The 19495-nt window shown below is 42.9% G+C and overlaps 1 protein-coding gene across 1 annotated transcript in view; it reads left to right on the top strand.

Annotated features, from left to right (window-relative positions):
- The window catches only part of suclg2 (succinate-CoA ligase GDP-forming subunit beta), a 111384-nt gene that overhangs the window by 30795 nt on the left and 61094 nt on the right, over positions 1 to 19495 (top strand). The window contains exons 3-4 of the mRNA XM_030092287.1: positions 17551 to 17650; positions 18935 to 19025. Of these exons, the coding sequence (XP_029948147.1) occupies positions 17551 to 17650; positions 18935 to 19025 (191 nt within the window). The remainder of the gene's footprint in view (positions 1 to 17550; positions 17651 to 18934; positions 19026 to 19495) is intronic.

Here is a 19495-nt window from a genome sequence, read left to right as displayed (position 1 = left end):
ACAAGTTTTTTGAAACGTCACCACTGCGCTTGTATACCGCAGCCATAGCAAATTGTTTTGCAGATACTTGAGACTCCAGAATGTCATAACTCCCAGTCCATATTCTCCTTGGTAGTTTAATAGTTGTGTGACCTGCAATCATCAAGTCTTACATTGCAAACACAAAACTTTCCTGAAATGACAACGCAAAAAAATTTCGTTTTGACATGAAACAATGAATAAATGAGGCCTTAGTTAATCCAAAACATTTGAGATGATCAAGCTGCTTTGAACATCTATTTTTCCAATTAGTCTAAAGCTATTGGGACAATTAGTGTGTCCACCACTGAAAAGGGTGGCCATGAATTGATTTTTATTTGAAATACAGCTATTAAAGACGAGTACACATGTTAAAGATCATTCATAAAAAAATGTCCATTAGATAAAGGAGCATTAGTTTTGAAAGCACTTCTTAAAAGTACCAAAAACTTGAATATGAAGAGTTTTTATACAGAGACATGCTTGCTGTCTAGCTGGTTTGAGAAATCAGAGCTCCAGTAATGAATATAGATTTTTTTGTGTTTGCCTTGGAAGCACATTTGCACCGTTATGCACTTGCAGACAAAAAAATAGGCAGGCGTACCTGAGCCCGGCCACAGCCAAAGAGAACACGATTATGCAGTCCACTTTGTGTGTCGCCACTCGCTTGACAGATGCATCTGTTGAGCAAATCTTGATGGATTTTCAGTCTGAATTCCAAATCAAAACCGCATTTTCCCCTCCCTTTCCTCGCTATGAGAGCCCTTCATGTCCGCCATGCCGGCTGCCTCCCGCAGAAATCACTCATTGACAAAGCGGGGATGGAAGAAAACATCACATCGGATTCTTATCTTAACCACATGCTGAGCCCGAGAGATGAATGAGCGCTACGTACACCTGTGTATATGTACACCCTTTGTCAGATGAGAAGGGAAAATGCCCTCCTTTACCATTGTCGTCTTCCCGACTTTGCTTTGACAAATTGTGCTACAGCCCCTTTTACCGCACCTTCATGTGTTTGTCCCGTCTCCGTTTTTCAGGTTACGTTCGGTTTCCTTCTTCTTCACCTTCGCCTGCTTTGCCCCACTCCTCTTTCTACTTAGCACAGCCTCACTGCCAGAATGACAATTAACATAGGGAAGGAGCTATTTTAATTCATTTCACTCTGCTATGAATATTCAGTGTAAACAGTTTTTATGCGTGGCTGTCAAATCTCATGTGTGCTTATTAGAGGGCTCCCTGAATAATAGCACGATAACTTGACATTAGCTACTTCTTTGATGAGGCAGGTGTGTACGCATGTGAGTGTGTGAGTTTTTCTGATGTTGTGTGATGGTGAGGATAGATTCTAGATCTATATGATTGGCTCGCCTTATAAACTCCTCAATCTGCCGCGTGTTGTTGTCTTAAGTCGACATGCTTGAAAGAGCTCAAAGATTGTTGCTCGCGGTAAACATCACTCCCCCCCGTTGAAAAAAACACACAAAAATTGTTGGCGATTCTATATATAGTGGTTTGTTTATTTCTCGAAAGGAAAGAAGTTGTTTTCTTCTTATTTTTTTTGGTTGCTGGAGATTGTCAGTGAAACCGGTATTGTGTAACAGCTGATGTAAAATAAAAGCAGCTGAAGGCCACAGTTATTGTCTGTTTTCCGTCTGCTCATTTGCTTGTCTGCTCTCTGCGGCTCGTCTGTGCTCCAGGGCTGTGATCTCATTGTAATGTCTCTTAACACAATGCTGGGTTAAAGTCTTTTGTGCCATCAAGGTGCTTGTTACATCATTTCAGAGCGAGTTTTTGTTAGATAGCTTTCACTTGCTATGTCAGACATTTTTTAACTAAAAATGCAGGGAAGTAGCGGGATGAATGTTATTTTTTTTAGTTTTCTTTAATTTTTTTCTCACATTTCATGTTTTGTTTTTTTTTTTTGCCATTTTTGAAAATTTGAGCATATTTCACTGAACTGAATTGTAATAAAAGGGAACATTTTTGTGTTTGTGTTGATATAGCAGCGTTATAATTTACTTAATGTTTATTAACTTACCATGCCCCACAAATTAAATTTCTTGAAATGTTTTTTTTTTCTTCTCATTTTGATCCATGTAACTACAGTCATTATATAACTTTCTTTTAGATGTTCTGAGAATATGAAAGTGAAAGACTCAGGAAAGTCCTTGAATGCCTCTTGAGGCGGCACACAGACACAACTCTCTCTCCAGGTGCTAATGTACTCTTCACAATAAATGACACTAAAAGACAGGAACGTTTCTCAGAGGACTGTTGTGTTCAAACGGAATGGGGTTAAAAAACATAAAAAAACTTTCAATTGAAGAAAGCGTGTTTTCACCATGAATCCACCTCCACATTATGGCAAATTCAGTTTATCTCAATGAAGCTGCATTCAGACATATTGACTATAAAAACATAATCCTTCAGCAAATTTGTTATTGCTGTATTGTTCTCCCTCTCGAATTATGAATTGTGAGGCGAGGCAGATGTATTTATCATGGCAAAACTCAAGTCAAAGTGGTCACAGAGTTGAAGTGGAGCATGAATGAATAACAGATTGTACGCATGTTGTCTTGCACAGTGCAAAACTTTTCAAAATCTTCGAAGTGCTTTCATTTTATTTTAAATCTATGAGATACTTTTAGTGAACCAACTTTTTGTAAATGTTAGTCATAATTTGCACTAAAGCTTATTTTTTAACTGTTGATATACAAGGAATTCAGTTCTAAAATTGTATTTTGATAAAATAACTTTGTTCATCCATAACTTACTTGGAATTTGGCAAAAGGCATTCCCATGACTGACAGATTGTTTTTGCTGCACCTGCACCTGAAGCTCACCGCCTCGCTTTGAGAAGCACTCATCTGAGGAGTAAAGTCATCCAAACTGAGAAAGAGTGCAATTATTCTCTTTTCTTTCCCCCCATTTTGTTTCTTTGGTTCGGGTCTCCTGTTGTGCCTCCGGATTGCTCAATCCATTTGCAGCACAGCAGCCTCTGCTTCACAGTCATTAGCAACATGGAGAAACATGGAATCATATGTATAGCAGACACAGGTATGTTCGAAACTCCTGGTAATGTGCTGCTGGCAGGCAGCAGCATGGCAGTCATGAGACAAACAGGAAGTGCTTGAGCGGTAAATCACTGCGTATTTGCTCTGTACTCTCGAGCAAGGCCTTTTCCAGCTCCCTCGTCAACACAGTGCGAGCGCGACTCCTGCCAAGTCCAGCATGCAGATCTCTTTCAGACACACAGACAGATGTATACTGGACCCTCTCGCTGTTACTTTGCAGTCGCACGGGGGTTCTGCATTGCTTTTTTATTTATGCACAATTTCATCAAAGTGCTTCTTGGCTGCTGCCTTGATTTTTGTAATTTAACTGCCACTTTTTGACGACAGTGGAAAATGCAAGCAACAAATTCTTTACTGTGTTTTGGCAGCATTTCTGTGCAAAAAAGGCTTGATGCATTATTAAAGACAACTTGGTCCACAATGGTGAATGCTTTTCCAGCATTTCAAGTTCGTAGAGAACAAAGAAAACAGTAAATTAACATTTGATGAAAGGATTCAATTTTTCAGTGTGCAGGAGAGGTTGAAATTAAACCGTGTTCCAAGTAGTGTTGACTCATCAGAACGGTTCATTACTAATCGTCTAAAATAAGAAAGTCACCTGAATATGACATGGCACACATGCTCACACTTGGTGCGCCTCCACATTTCTGCTGGTGATTTCAGCACTTCCGTGCTCTCTGGCAGGGTGCGGAGAAGCGTTTACACCTCCAACTGGGCCTGGCGCTGCTCGATGAGATCATCTAGAGAGCCCCATATGCTTCTCCACCAACCCAACACCATGCCTAGTCGGAGCCATCTGTCACAGAAATGCACTTCCCCACCATGGGCATCACCGCGAGACACTTTGACGACTTCCTTATCCATCCGTGACGGATACTACCCAAGTCCTACGTCATGATGTCCTCACTTCAGTCCCAACTTGTCTGTGTGATGGCGGACAAAAATGACTGGCGAAGCTGTTTTTGTGTTTATTTTATGTCACATGTGACATTTTATTTAATTCATCAAATGGTGGGCCAATGTGTGGTTACTTCTTCGAGTTTTCACCTCACAAGAACCACTGGAATTTTAATAAAATACTCAATTTTAAAAAAGGACCCTACCTTAGTCTTCAAACAATCAAGTCTTCAAATGTGGTGAAAGCTGGAGTACCTGGGGAGAAGAACATGCCGATATCAAACCCAGGACTTATTGCGAGGTGAAAATGCCATCCACTATACCAATGTGTAGTGTTTTCCCCTGATTTGGATCTTCACTATCATCCATGTGGCAAGTAAATTATAGATTTGGTCTAGTCAGTTGTCAAAACAGAACAGACGTAGAGATTAGGGTCTGTATGAATTTGCCAGAAATCTACCACAGAACATGCAAACTCATATAAAGGCCTCTCCATGTAATTGCCCAGTGATTTGCTGGATGTGAAACGGCATTATGTACCACTAAACAAATAAAAAAAAAAAAAAGGTTTTTCAGTCAAGTTTAGGAGCTACAAATGAACCCAGAGATGATTGTCAATCTTCAAAAGATGGACTCATCCAAGCAGCTCACTGAAAGTCTAAGAATTCAAAGAACAAAGAAGAAAAACGAATAACAGAACACAGCTGTGAGCTCATAAGTTCAGTTGGTTGAGAAGTCGAGAAGATCTGGATACCCAACAAAATGTAAGGGGGGGAAAAAAGCGCTTTTATGAGCTGAAGGGTGCAAAAGCTGACCCTCCATTCATGTACAGCAGAGACGCTGAAAGGGTCGGCTGACACAGGCAGGATGGTGCACGGTATGTGTTCCTGTACGAACGGCGTCTTCATGAAGGCGTGTTTGTTGTGAGAAAGGAGAATCTGTATCTGATGAACAAAACTGTTGTCCAATTTAAAGACTTGAAGTGGGGGAAGTATTCTGCTTTGTCGTTGTGAATCGGCCTTTGATACATGGAGAAACTGCACAGGAAGACGTGAGACTGCATTCCTATAAGGATCAGCAGGTATGAGATGCAAATCAAACCATGCAGCGAGAGAAGGAAATGACAAAACCTAAATGGAAATAGCTCTCCGAGAAGTTACGTCTGGACACCTTTTGGATTCAGCATGACGGCTATAAATAAAGTGGAACCAGACAGGAAAATGTCTTCCTTTTTTGTATAAAAGTGAAGCATTTTCAGTCTAAGATATGTGTACATGAGCATTCACGTGCACATTCACACACATACCCGGACACCAGTGATGTGATGCATGTGCTCACTCAGAAATAGAAAGGGAAAAAAAACCCTGTTAGTTTAGTGTCTTGCCTAAGGACGGCTGGATAGTCGGAGATAAGGATTGCACTACCAACCTTAGGATTCCCTCAGTTCTACCTAGATTAGCTCAAGAACAGTAAAAGACCTCTGTCAGTTTGATTGAATAGTAAAATCCAAAATAACTTTGTTGGCTCAAGAACAAGAAATTTGTCTTGAGTGAATGATTAAAGTTTTAAGACTGTAAGTCATCAGACGATTGACTTTGTTTTACAGGAAGAGAAAAGGGAATTTCACAGAGCAGTCGCTGACACCTGAAAACTTGTGATGTAGTTTCATGCGTTTACGACGGCTAATAAAACCTACTTTTCTTTGAAAATACACACAGGCAGTTGGTTCGAGATCCATGAAACCACCAAAAGGGACTTTCTTTTCCCATTTTGTGTCTGTGCTAAACATTTTATTACATCTTCTCAAAGCCTAACACTGTTTGAAACGGCACTGTTTTTGTGTGTCGCCTTCTTCTGTTGTGATACGTGCTGTGCAGCACGACTTCACAAATCAAAGACATTTTAAAACCTTGTCATGGGCTTCTGTGGCACATTAGCATCACTCATGCCTCACTTCTCCTCAGCTCCTTTATGCCATTGTGTCCCAACACTTGCTCAATGATAGAGCCGTCGTCTGGATAATACTGGCCCTAAATTGCATGTTTTATTAAGGCTATTCTACACTTCATTGAGCAGTGCATTTGTAAGAAGCAACGCCGTGATATTTTCTCCCTATTATTTTCCCTCCGTGTGTCTTCTTTTCGTTGCACTGCAGTTCAGTTCCAATTTTTGCCTACCTGGATTTGGATAACAGTGTTGTGTAAGACCCCGGTCCTTTTGTCATCAAAATCTATTATACTCAGCTCACTGTGTGAGATGCCGATCCTGTCTCAACAATGAAAAATGTTTGGACAGATCTTGTAGTTTTATGGTGTTCAGTAACGAATGGAAGGAGAAAAAAAAAAATCCAGTCACAGCAGTATGTTGCGCATTTTTCACACATGGCGCCTGCTTCCTTTTCAGCAAGGGACAGAAAAATGCACGTTACTGTCAAGCATGTTTAAAACATAGGACATGTGAAGACCTCTCCTCGCTGCGAGTCTCCTCCCTTCTCATTCATGCCGTCCCCACTGGAGCTGCCTCGTGCACTTCAACATTTCAAGCTCCTTTTAAGACCACTTTCATCTTCCCTCTTCAGAAAATGAAGCGGCGTCTCTGGTGAGAAGCGCTGACAGTAGCAGTTAGCACGGAGCAGCGTCTCCTCAGCCGCGGCCCTCCTCGCTTCTGTCTCCTTCTGAAGTAGCGGCAGATAAGACGGACCCTCTCAGAAGTGTGTTCCTGTGCATATGTAGACCAGCTGGAGACGACGCCGTGTCCGCCTCTCGCCGGTCCGCCGGTCAGAGGACACACGAGCAGCTGCCCGTCAAGCGAAGCAACTGATCATACAAATGGGTTCTCGAACTTCAAAAGATTCCTCGGCCTTAGTCTTGATGGATGTTGCACTTGTATCACTGCCATCTTCACGCTCTCGCTGCCAGCCGATCCGTTTCCATCAGACCGTGGTTTTCACTGCCACCGCAAATGTTTCCAGGCTCAACGCGACGGCTGCCGCCATGAGCGATGAGTGAAGCTGAGCTTAATGACTTTATTCTCTCTGCTACAATTTGGGGAGAGAAATGAAGATAAAAAAGTACTCAAGGTCGAAGGGGTCAACTCATTGCTTCATCCGAAGCCTCCATGTAACTCTCTTTAGTCTTCAAAATGAACTGCTCGTGGTCAGTTTTCACGTTTTCTAATCTTGTGCATTTTGTGGATACACAGCGTCTTACTCTAGGCCTCTTTTGTGCAAAAATGTCTATACATCAGCTTCAGAGTCAGTCAGTCATTTATGGGTCTTTTAAACCTGTTAAGGTTTGGGAAGTTGAGCCCAATCACCAGTAAACCAAACAAATACGTCTATCGACCGTCTTTATACCACAGTGCTTCAAATGAAAAATCTTGTTTTGCATTTTCGCTTCACAAATGATCCGTGTTTACACGACAACATGTTGAAAACGTTATCCATCCAACGGCAGAAACGCTGAAGACGATGTAGTTGGCATGCTGAGCCATGAGTTGGTACTGTTGGGTGTTTTTGTAATGAAACCACACACACGTGCACAGCAAACAGTTTGCTATGAACAGTAACAATGGGACGATACAGACTTGTATGGACAGAAAACGAAGTTGAGTTTCTCTTCCTGGTGACTCAACTCTAAAACTACCAGATTTATTCATGCCGCTGTGGAGGCTGCCATTACTGCTATTGTCCATGTACTCGCGCATGAGCAGAGGAACCGCTTACTACAGCCGTGGTGCAGCGTTTACACGGAGACGGAGTTGACACATTTTTAAAAAGCTCCACCTTATAAGCTTCTTTCCAGAAGTTGCATTTCCAGCGACTCTGAGCACCATCGATGTGTAAACGAACCCCCAAAATGCAACAAGCGTTTTCCTTTGATAAGGTTGTGTAAGTGGAACCTGAAACCCAAGTAGGCACAGTGACAACATGCAGACTCCACACTGACTGCGCTCTGTGGTTTAGAAAAGCCTAGTCCCCTTGTCACATGCGGCGATTGTCAAATTAAATTTGCAAACCATCCTCTTCACCTCTCAGCCAACCCACAATACTTTTAGCTTAGTTTGAGCTGTGTTAATGTTTAATAGCTGTGAGTCGTGCCCCGTACCCCCTCCGATTCATAATTTAAAGCCTCTAACGTTACATGAACCAAGAGAGAATTGAGTTCCTCTTTGATAGAGTGTATAATTTCTGTCGCCTTACATTAGAAAGAATGGATTTGGTTCAACTGTGAAGGACTACATGACAGTAATTTGTGGAGACTGTAAATATGTTGTATGCGACTTGCACTGATAAATGTAAAGCCATTAGCAATGTTACTGTTGTGTACATGGCTGTGGAGTTTGGAGAGAACATTATGTTACTAATATTTACTTCAATGAGTCGGGGTTCATTTACAAAGCCATTAACTGCTAATATCTAAACAGCATGTCTCTTCTGTGTTGTACTCACACATTCAAACCTTCTTCTCTTGAGCTTCAGTCTTTCCTTCTTTTCAGCCCCCTGATGTTTTCACCAGTTACTCTTATTTGGTCACTTTAGAACTTTTTTTCCTCTTTCTTTACCGCAGTTTGTTGTTTTTCTCCGTGGTCTCGATGCAGCTCCATTCTTCATTCCCTCTTTATGCCCAACCAGCTGTAAAATCGACTTTGTACCAAATTGCTTCTTTGATTGCATGATAGTTCAGCTCAAATTATTAACTGATGATTAAAGATTTTCATTGTTTTCTTTTGAAACCTAATATTTACTGCTTCCAGATGTACTAAACTGACCATTTTTTACTTTTCTTTTTTCTTTTTTTTTGCTTTTGATCGTGAGTCATGTCTCTGGACAGACTCACCTCTGAGACTTTTCTTCAAAAACAAGAAGAAAAGTCTTCACAATAGTGAAAGTGATGCTTTTTTGTAGTTTGTTAGTTGTGCGTTGCGGAGGGTCAATAAACAGGCGCGTGGTGTTAGCTCGAGAGAGCTGCGGGTATCTTTGACACATCACCCCGTCGCAGCAGGATTCCCGCTGATGGACAGAATGGCTCCTTTCGCTCGGTGCCGCCGCTGCTCTTTCACTTGAAAAGACAGATGTTAGCCTGCAGTTTTTCTGCCTCCACTACTTGCCACGGTAGCTCCCATTGCACGCAACGAGGAGCGAAGATGGGAGGGGCTGGTGTGAAACTAAAGGTTATTAGCACACTGGCACCGGCTCGCCGAGAGGCAGGCAACGCCAGCAGCTCCTTGTAGGATTCGTAATAACTGTGAAAACACGTTGAGCTTTTTGAGAATCTGCAAACAAAATATATGGGAAGTCAAACACCGACGAGCACGCCAGCCCAGGCACACACACACACACACACACACACACTGCACAGCGCTCTGCCCTCTCCGAGGACCTGTTGTTATCCCTCGCACTCGCTGGCTCTTAGGCCCTCCTTTAGTCAGGAAAAAGTAAGGCATCTGAAATTGTCTTAACAGCTGTAAATAGGCTTTGCGGGGTAAAGCGGCCTGTCTCTCAAAGAGCTGATTTCTATAAGCGGCTTAGTGTTTCCACCTCCTCATTACGCGCCATAACCTATTCATGCTGTGGGTGAGATGTGGAATTATTTCCCACACACCCCCTCCATCGGGTTAGCATGTTGCACGGCGTTTTTTTTTTTGCTGTCGGGCGCTCTATGATATAGGGGTATCCGTTAAGTGCACGAGCTACACTGGAGTGCCTGTTCGGGTTAGGAATCGCACTTGTGGAGTGAAATGTGCAAACATCATCATGCTTTGTTGCACCGCGCACCGGCCATTAGACATCCTTCATTTCTCATCAGTGGAAATGGCCTCGGAAGTCGTCCTCCCGTCTTGCTAATGCATCAGCGGCAGCAGCAGATGTTGGGAGCTTTCTGAATACTTTTTTTTTTTTTTTTTTCTCCCCTCTGCTATTGTTCATGCTGAACTGATGGAAACTGTTCGGGATATAATGAGAAGTAGTTTGTTTTATGCAGACTCTTATTTTAAACATTTTCCCGAGATTTCCTGTCTGCTGCTGGAGTTTTTCTAGTTAGGTGGCTCATGACGCGGCCCGACACGAGAAAGCGTCTTCGCGAGACGCTTCGTTCCGAGACAAATGAGTCTTCTGGTGGATACACCGCTGTGGTCATTTAGCACCCGTTGTTCCACAACACCATTATCACGCCGTCACCTCTCCGGTTGCACGGCGGAGGAAAAAAAAAAAAAAAAAAAGTCTCATCCCGGGGTTTGAACTTCACCTCTCTGTCACCGAGAGGAGATCAGGGCCGTCTGAGGTTGTCATTAGAGGTGCTGTCGATGTCTGAAAGCAGGTGGACTTGTCCTCTAATGAGGACTCGGCTTTCACGCTGACGGTGACTGGAGGAGGTGTCACACAAAGGTGCCTGTGTTGCTGCGGGACGCTCGTGTTCTCCCCCCATCGAGGAGCACCGAGACGGTATCATTAGATGCAGAGATGGACGCGGGGCCAGTGAGACGGTAATGATGAATTAGGTTGTAAAGAGTAAAGCTGTCGAATTGGAGTTGCTGTGTTTTTTTTTTTTTTTTTTGTTTTTGTTTTTTTTTAAGAGTTTGTGGGACCAAAACATATTTGTTTATCTCTTTCTGTGTGTCTGATAGAGATGCTCGAAGCTAGAGGGATTTGTTGGGTCTAGGGTTCATTGGTCAACCAAACAAACTTTTATTCTGATCGTATAAGATTTCGAAGCTCAGAGACCCACAGTGGTGACCTGTACGCTGTGGGAATCAAACCTGAAACCTTCTGATCCCAGTTCTGTTCCTCCAGCCTCTAGAGTCTAGACCACCACTGGACCCAAAACCACTGGAGGCGGCTGCCACGCATGGTGCTCCAACGGGAACAGTTTGGGGCTCAGCGTCTTGCTCAAGGACGCTTTAATGTAGACAGGGGAATTAAACCTGTAGCCTTCCAATTGAGAGATGACAGCCCTACCACTCTTCCACAGCTGGCCTCAAAAGCTAAAGCTTTGGTTTTAACGAGATTTGGGTATAGCAGCAGGGCTCTGAACAGTCTGGTTCAGGTTTTCAGCCTCGACCACTCAAATTTCAAAGTCTTTTCAGATGTACAATGTCATCATATTCAAGCTTCGTGTCAGAGTGAAGATTTCAAAGCAGGAGCGTTAAAAACAGGCCCAGCCTGAACTGATTTTTCAATATGGTGCCCCCGGGTGTTTCAAAGTTTTAGTATAAAACAAACATAGCACAGAGAATGAGCACTGAGCAACTGATCGCACCAAACCCATGGTCAAGGTAAATCTTCAAAGCTTCATTTTGGCAAATAAGAGATTGTTGATTGCAGTTTTTATTGACTAAATTCTGAATATTTTCATACTTTGTGCTAAGAAAAATGCAAGTTGTCATTATTTATTGGTAATATGCAATTTTACTGCTCTAAATCCATAATCAAACACTATTTTTGAAGCAGAGTTACAAAAAGGGAGCGTGAAGATGAAGATGTTGACAGTCAAATTATAGGTGTCGTGCAAATTTGTTTGGATTGAAACTTGTTCTATTGTTATGCTCAGACATCTGGTCTGACTTAGATGCCATTACCAAGAGTGCTTTGGAAAGCCCAGCTGGCATTTATGAGTAATGGTTGACTTTTCAACCCCAACCAAGCAGACAACTTTCTTTTTGCACAATCTTTAAGATTTCGAGGGTCGTTGCATGTCAAGCTAAATGCATAACCGAAGGTCCTGAAGGTTTTATTTTTCCTGTCTTTTCTTTTGGTTCATCTGCCTTCGCTGCATGAAAAGAGGACCGTTCTTTGCCTGACCTTTTCACAGTCTGGTAGAAAATGAAAATGTAAAAGTTTATGGAATGCTGCCCTTGTCCAAGATTACATCGGCTTTACTGCTGTGCTTTAAACAAAATCATCACTCTGGGGGTCTCGACCTGCCCTGCAGACCGGCCCCTGTGTACGCGTAATTAAAGTGTAATTAAGACATAGGTGCTTGTGAGGCTATGGAAGTGAATACTAATTTGACTTTACAGGTGAAGTGAAGAGAGAGAAACCTTCAGTATTGTTGAAATGTGTGTTTGAAGCCATTGGTGTTGCCATTTCTGTGTTTTGGCTCGTCGGTTATCGGTCCAACTCTCCCAATGTTAGCGAGGCATTATTGTAGCACACAAACAAGCCCTATGGCTCAGTTATTCACGGGATATGCTAATTCCTACAGTTTTCTTGAGCTGTCAACAGTCTGTTAGTGACATTATTGAAGTTATTCAACCATCTTTTATGTGCCACTTCTTAGAAGCGAATGAATTTCTTCTTTTTTTTTTTCACGTTAAGAACGACCACACCCCATCACAAGACATACCTGTGTGAATACATCCTGAACTAACGGTGTTACAGTGCCAGTCTTTCCTTCTTTTTGTAGTACGTCTGTTTGACAGCAATCAACACTCTCAAGCGCCATAACGACGAGCTGTACCGTCAAAATCGGCACAAATGCTGATAGTTGAAAGGTGTTATTATCTCCCCTTTTAGCCTGATGTTTCACCCAGAGGAATCTCAAACTCTCAGTAGTGTTTATGTGCCTGATGCTTCTTGTTCCCCCCCCCCACACTCCCAAGAGTTTGATTAGTCGTCTCCGTTTAGCCGCCACATTACTTTCATTACGGCACACATGGATGGCGGGCAGGGCCACCCTGATGGCTCTCTCTCTCCTTGCAGATGGTGGCCTCATCTTACTCTATCTGTATTGGCGTACAGCCTGCGTCTGTCGCTCACCAGCCAGCAACCCCCCTCCATGGCACAGCCTTGAAGGGCTTAATTAAATATTAGGACAAAGCTAACTGTGCTGCTGGCTGCCCGTAGGCTACGTGGAAAGAAGCGAAGTCGGGGGGGGAAAAAAACAACAAAAAACGATAGGTCTTTTAAAAGTAGAGAGTAAGAGAGGGGCGAAAGAGACACTGATTGTGCGATGAGAAACATCCTCTTTTCCAGCTGCTGTCACTGGCAAGCAGACTCGGAGTTGATTTGCACTCATTACAGGAAAATGAGCAAGGCCCGAGGACGATGACCGCATTACTCAGATTGCATGTGAACTGATTGGAGATGTTGTGCGATGTTAATCTCCTCCCCTGTGTCCCCAAGAAAAAGAAAATAAATGGAGATGAAAATCTTGCTCCACATTCCCCGCAATAGGCCGCGAATGATACGAATGTAAGTGGAGGGCTGATTATGCAACGCCGTCTCCCTCCCCTCCCCTCCGAGAGGAAGAATCGGACCAATAACCCGGCCGCTTTCTGCAGGAGGTATTTCTAATTACTGTGGCTGCGGTGAAGAAATGATCAATTTATTTAGTACATTTACGCTGCGCGCAGTGCTTACTGGGTAATGAAAACATACATTCAAGGAAACATCTTTGACAGACTGTATAATGTATGGCCGCCTGACAGAAACACACATCGGAGTCACCCTTCATTAGCGTGACCTCTCAGTTTACAGATTTAATATTGCCTTTTCTTCCGCTGTGTGAACACGCGGAGCCGCGATGCTGCTCGCCGATGTCTTTACTGATTAACTTCAGGCATGTGCCCTTCTCTCCCCTTGTTCTTCCCGGAGTCTCGGTCGAACATAAAAGCACGACTCGTCTCTGATTTTTTTTTTTACATACCACTGCTCCTTTTCTCACCAGATCCTCGCTCTGTTTCACACTCATTATGGACCAACCTTTTGCCTGAGTGTTAGAGGCCATCTCATGTCTGTCATACTACCAGATAATGGTCGCCCTGCTCTTTACCATGCACCGTGTTCACCCTGATCTTTGAGAACATCATTATCCTCTCCATGTATTTCAACTGAGACTGGTGTTGGAGTGTTAACCTGAGAATTTGTTACGGTATTATTTCAGTTTTATTGACGGGGGTTATGTGTAAGAATTATTGTTTTTTAATATTCTCCAAGCAGAATTTAGGAAGCCCTTTAATTACATTTTGTTTCATGTGAGGTTTATTTATACAGTGCCAATTACAAAATGTCAACCATGGCGCTAAGTGAAACATGGAGGGGGACGCACAGGCAAGAACAGGCTGGTGTGGAGGGGGAAAGAGGAAAAAAACTCCCTTTTAACAGGTGGAAACCACCAGGAAAGCCAATGTCAGGTGGAAGCCATCTGTTTCGACCCTTCAGGGTTAGAGGATAGTGAAGTGAATAGAGAGGAAAAAAAAAAAAAAAGAAACAGGACAAAGAACAAAATTCAACATGTTGCCGACTGATTGGGAGCCGAGACCACAGATCAGAACCTCTTCCTCCATCGACAGAGATACCTGCGAGAGAGAGGCGAGAGCACAGGCTGCCGTGCATAAAGTTAATGGCGCGCAATGCTGACATGAAATTGCGTCGAGCAGGGGATTTCAAAGTGTGGGAGGATAGCCCACCGCTTTCAGGGCTTTCATCGCGTCGTTCCAGCTCTCATTCCAACTGCTGGGATCCATTGGCAATTAATAAGCACAACTTTTCCAGCGCAAATTAGCTGCATTTTAGTTGAATGCAACCGTCGGACCTGTTACTTATAGGCCCCATTTATGCCGTATGGCCTGTAAACGCACAGCTTTTGTTTCAGAAAGGTTTTGTGTTTACATGGCAAAGTTTTTAAACCTTGACTTCGTCTCCGTGAAGACGGCAGAATACGTAACTTTTCTGCACTGAGCGCCACGCCACGGCCGTAGTGAATAGTTCTACATGTGCGAGAGGAGCTCGGCAGTAATCACAGTGGTGGAGTGTCACAACTGGAAATGCACGAGACAGAGGGCTAATTCCACCCAGTGGCATCTCCTGCTTTCATTGTTTCTTTTTGAAATTCTCTTATCAACAAACCACTCCTCCACTTCTTATTCGTTGCTACAGTTTTTTGGTCTGCTATCAGTTATTGCAGCAGGACTGAGCCTGCTTTGTTGTCGCCGCCTTAAACTTCCTGAAGACGTCAAACGCCTGTTAATAGATTTAATGCGGCTTCGCTTTAAAACCCTATCTTGCAATTCTAAAGCCGGTATCTGCGCTGATTCCGTCACCTTAGCTCACACCTCAGCGACACCGTCTCCCTGTTGGGGCCATGTCTTTGTTCTTAAACTGGTTTCTTTTTTTTTTCAATTTCTAAAAGCAAAAGTCATTTCCTGTACGTCTGTCCTCCTCGCTGCCGCACATGCCCGCAGGACACTCTCTCTCATCTTGCTTTGAACTCTTTTTAATTTTGCAGGGTAGCAGTTTTTTATTAACATATTTATTCATTTATAACTCCTCTCAAAAAGCCTTTGCATATGAGCGCACCTTTATTCTCTCCGTCTCTTTTTTTTTCTCCCTCTCAGCCCTTAACTCTCCACACACAACAGGCCTCACTAATGCAGTGTTGGTTTAATCCCTGCCACCCTGTCAGAGGCTATTTTCTCTGGGTCTTTTTCCGACTACGGGCAGCATTTTTTAAAGCTCTTTCGGCTCACCAGCTTCGAGATGTTCTCCACTCTCTTTGTAGCGCTCAGTTTCTTTGAAGCGGTCCCGGAAGCAGCTTTTCTACAGCTCCAAGGTCAGTATGTCTTTCTGGCCGTTGCAGATCGGCCCCGTCTGCGCTCCCAAACCACATAGTTGATGACGCCCTGATGGCAGCCACCTGTCACTGGTTGAAATCTCCCACCTAGATAATAATAACGCCCGAAACCATATTTCATCACGTGTCCTTGCTCCATTTGAATAGAGTGAGATTGTGGGCTGAGCGGGCCTCCTCCTGATGTGCGAGTTCCTGCAAGATGACAGTGACGGCGACGGGGAGGCAGGGCGGTTGTGTAATTGTGGCAAGGTCATGTTAAAGTTTGCAACAGCAAGGCAGTTTGCTATTTCTGTCTTTATTCACCGAGGTTTTTCTTGAATGCACGTTGAAAGAATTCATGGAATTCAAACAGCTATTATTGAAATGTGACCCGGATGGATTTCCATCAGGTTTTTCTTCATATTTGTATGGTTAATTACTGGAATTACTGGATTTTTATTGTTGATTTTATGACTCAACAACAGTTCAAAATCGTTTCAACTAATTGAATTCATCATACTTTATTAATCCTCCTGGGGAAATTCCTTTTTGTCTGTATTGACCCATATTGTTTGGAGGATGCGGATTACAGCCACATTATGGCACTCCAGGGAGTGCATGGAAGTCGCAGGTCTTGCTCCTCTAACCTCTAGGCCCCCACAGCCCCTCAGTGATGGTGTAGTGGTCCCTGGAGAAGTGGGGATGTTATCGATTTTTGCCTTCTTTTAAAGTCATTAGAGGCAGAGCAGGACGGGTCAAAGCTTCATCACTCTGGAGAAAATAAAATAACCAATCTGACTCGTAGACTGAAAAATAAGTGAGTATGCACTTTATACATGCACCAGCACAGACAATAATGGCTCCAAAACACACCCGTTACCTTTGGAATTAGGATACATCCGATTGACTTGAGTGCTTTTGCACTTTCTTTTGGTGTTTAGGGGTTTTTAATGCTTTTTTTTTTTTTTCTTCACCAAATTGGTGAAGAAAATAAAAACTCATTTGAATATCTGATAGTATAACTGGTAGCTTAATCTCTTTTTTTTTTTTCAAGTGAAAAATAAATCCAGCTTTAGAGTTTGCTAAGTGTTGGAACAACTAAGATGTGGAGATTAGTAATTTGTCTGTGGAATCAAATTAAAAACAATCTTTCAAGCATTCGTTTATAGTCTTGCGTTATGCCGGTGTCAGTCAGAACATGTCACAGCCAGGATGTTGGATGCAGGTACAGATTTGCACATGCTGGAAAAATTGATTTAACACAAAGTTTTTTATATATATATTTATAGTGAGGCATTTGTAGTAGTTTGATTTTAAAAGTTTCAAACTTACTGCCGCCAGTGATCTATTTCCATCTCAGAACATGCACACAAGATGCTTCATTAGAAAGTTGCAAAAACTTCTTGTTCATGTGTCAGAAACTGTTTTGAAGGAGAAAGTTTGACTCTACTGAACATTCTGGACCTGTTTGTGTTTGATTCCGTGGCGTTTCATTTGAGACAGTCATCAAGTCAAATCCTCTTGAACTGTCAGATCGTCTCAATCTTGATCGGAAACGATGAGCGCGGCATCAGCGGCTGTAGTACTGTGACTTTCTGTGTTAATTACGAGCAGTTACATTGCTGATACACTCTACTAAGCTGCTGAGCATGGTAATAAAACTCGGAATGGCTGTGCAGTTTTCATCCCAAGTCACAGGCGTACCGTTTTACTAACTCATATGATGACTGGTAAATCGTAATCGGTATGTATAAGAATTTTCTTTGTGGATTACCTTCCTGGCCAGGAGGGAAAAGTTTTTATTCTCCTCCTAACATGTATACATCCCTGATTTGTTTTCTTGCCATATGTCACTGTTTTCTTTTCCTCTTCAGTTCTTCTTTCAGTCAGGTGGACAAATAAGAGGCAGACTCCAATCATAGCGTGGATCCTAAATCTTAAGTGTGTAACGTTCCTTTTCTTTCTCTGCCCCCCCTCTCTGTACCACCACGTCCCTGTCTGTCCCTCAGATGCCAAGGAGATTGTGCTGAAAGCTCAGATTCTCGCTGGTGGCAGAGGCAAAGGTGTGTTCGACAGTGGCCTTAAAGGTGGAGTGCACTTAACTAAGGAGTAAGTATGTGTGTTTCCACGCTGTCTGTTACTGTAGGCGATAGATTCATGCTGTTTTGTTTTTTCCAGCAACAGTGGCTTTTATGGTGAGGAGGCTCAAAAAGCTCTCTGAAGATGCTCCCTAGACACCAAAAAACACAGTCAAGGATTACTTGTGCTGCAAATGTTTCTTTTCTCCTTCGGTGTCTTGTTTTCGAGCAACTACCCTCAATTAAATGTTTAAAGGAAAAAAAAAAGGATTTTAAGGTCGGCTCAAGCATAATGCACCTCACACGGAGTTTTTGTCTCTCAGGTTGATTAGTTTTGTGCCTCTGCTGTGGTTTATTTTGTTCCAGCTCGGAGTTACAAAGTGTGATGCCGGTATTCTTCCAATGAGGGCTCACGCTGAAACCTTTTGCATTTTTCAAAAGGCTAAACAACAACTTGAAAGAGCTTTGATTTGCTCAGGCACTGCATTTTCCCCTCAACCAAGTTTCCATGTACCCAAAAAGTGCTGTCTTTTTTGGGGGGAAAAAAAACAAAAACAAAAAAAAAAAAAACAGTAGAAGCTACTTACAGCTGCCTTAAAGGAACACAAGAAGTGATTTATGACAATTGTCCCAGACATGTATCATCATCACCCTACTTCAGGGTTTGGAACGGCCAGAAACTTTTTCAAAGTGAGATACAGCGAAGTTCATCGTCCCCAGACAGTGACATGAGTGCACAGTTCACCTTCCTCTCATCTATCAAAGGATGAGTACAACCCCCAGCTTCATTTGTATTCACTTCCAAAAGCGGAGCGGGCTCGCAGAAGTGGCACCGGCATGCAGGCAGAAGTTAAATAGAGAGAATAAGTACACCTTCGTTCACGGTGATTTCTGAAAGCAGCTAAGTGGTTCCAAGAGCGGTGCTGCTGCAGAGCACACTGATCAGCCGCAACATTAAAACCGCCGATTCTCTCATTACACCCACCTTGAGGTAAAATTTCAAAAGATCTGAAAGAGGAGCAGCTGCTGAGAACTTTATTCCCGAACAGCAGTCAGGACGTCCATGCTAACTCAAGTCAACTGTTGAAAGTTCCAACAAGTGTCACAGATTAAACAAAGTGCTGTTGGATGATCAGAAATTGTCCCTTTTTCATGATGCAGACATGATTTTTTTTGTGGCTCTGCAGCCATTTCTGTATTTTTCCAATATGTGCATTTGACAAAAACACAGAGATTGTACTCAGGTCGATGGTTTAAATTGTAAATGCATAGTGATATTAAAAGTTAAAGTCTGGCTGTTGCCGTCTTGTTTCAGCCCTGCCGTTGTTGGTGAGTTGGCCAACAAGATGCTGGGTTTCAACCTGACCACGAAGCAAACGCCCAAAGATGGAGTCAAAGTCAAAACGGTGAGGCAAAGCACAGACCCACAGAAAGATATTTATCTTCTTTTTTCACCCTGTTTTAAGCCATTTTGTGTTCAGTAATGCGACTGTGTAAAATTAATGTCCGTGAAGGCGGCCTGGCTCCGCGGTCGTGTGTGTATTTTTATGGTTTTATTTTTTTTTTTCGCCTCTGTTGCTGGGTCTAAATAGTAGCTGTCCAATGTTGTTTACTGTTGGGTTGTGCTGGCTGGTGTTATGGCTCATTGCATAAATTGAACTAGGCCCACTGTGAATTTAAAGTATTTGGTAAACAACTGTTTCTATGTGCCACTAACAAGCAGGAATATCATTTTCTCTGCTCGCATGCCGCTTGCAGTCCCTCCTCAAACAGACATTTCCAGGTGATGAGGCCTTCTCTGTTTGTGGCTAGTGCATGTGCATCCCGCTCTCTTCCTCTTTGTCTCTCCTCATCTGTGTTTTTTTTTTCCCTGCTC

This window comes from Salarias fasciatus, chromosome 5, assembly GCF_902148845.1.
Source record: "Salarias fasciatus chromosome 5, fSalaFa1.1, whole genome shotgun sequence".
Lineage (NCBI taxonomy): Eukaryota > Metazoa > Chordata > Actinopteri > Blenniiformes > Blenniidae > Salarias > Salarias fasciatus.
The sequence above is the reverse complement of the archived record's forward strand: the minus strand, read 5'-3'. Positions and strand labels throughout refer to the sequence as shown.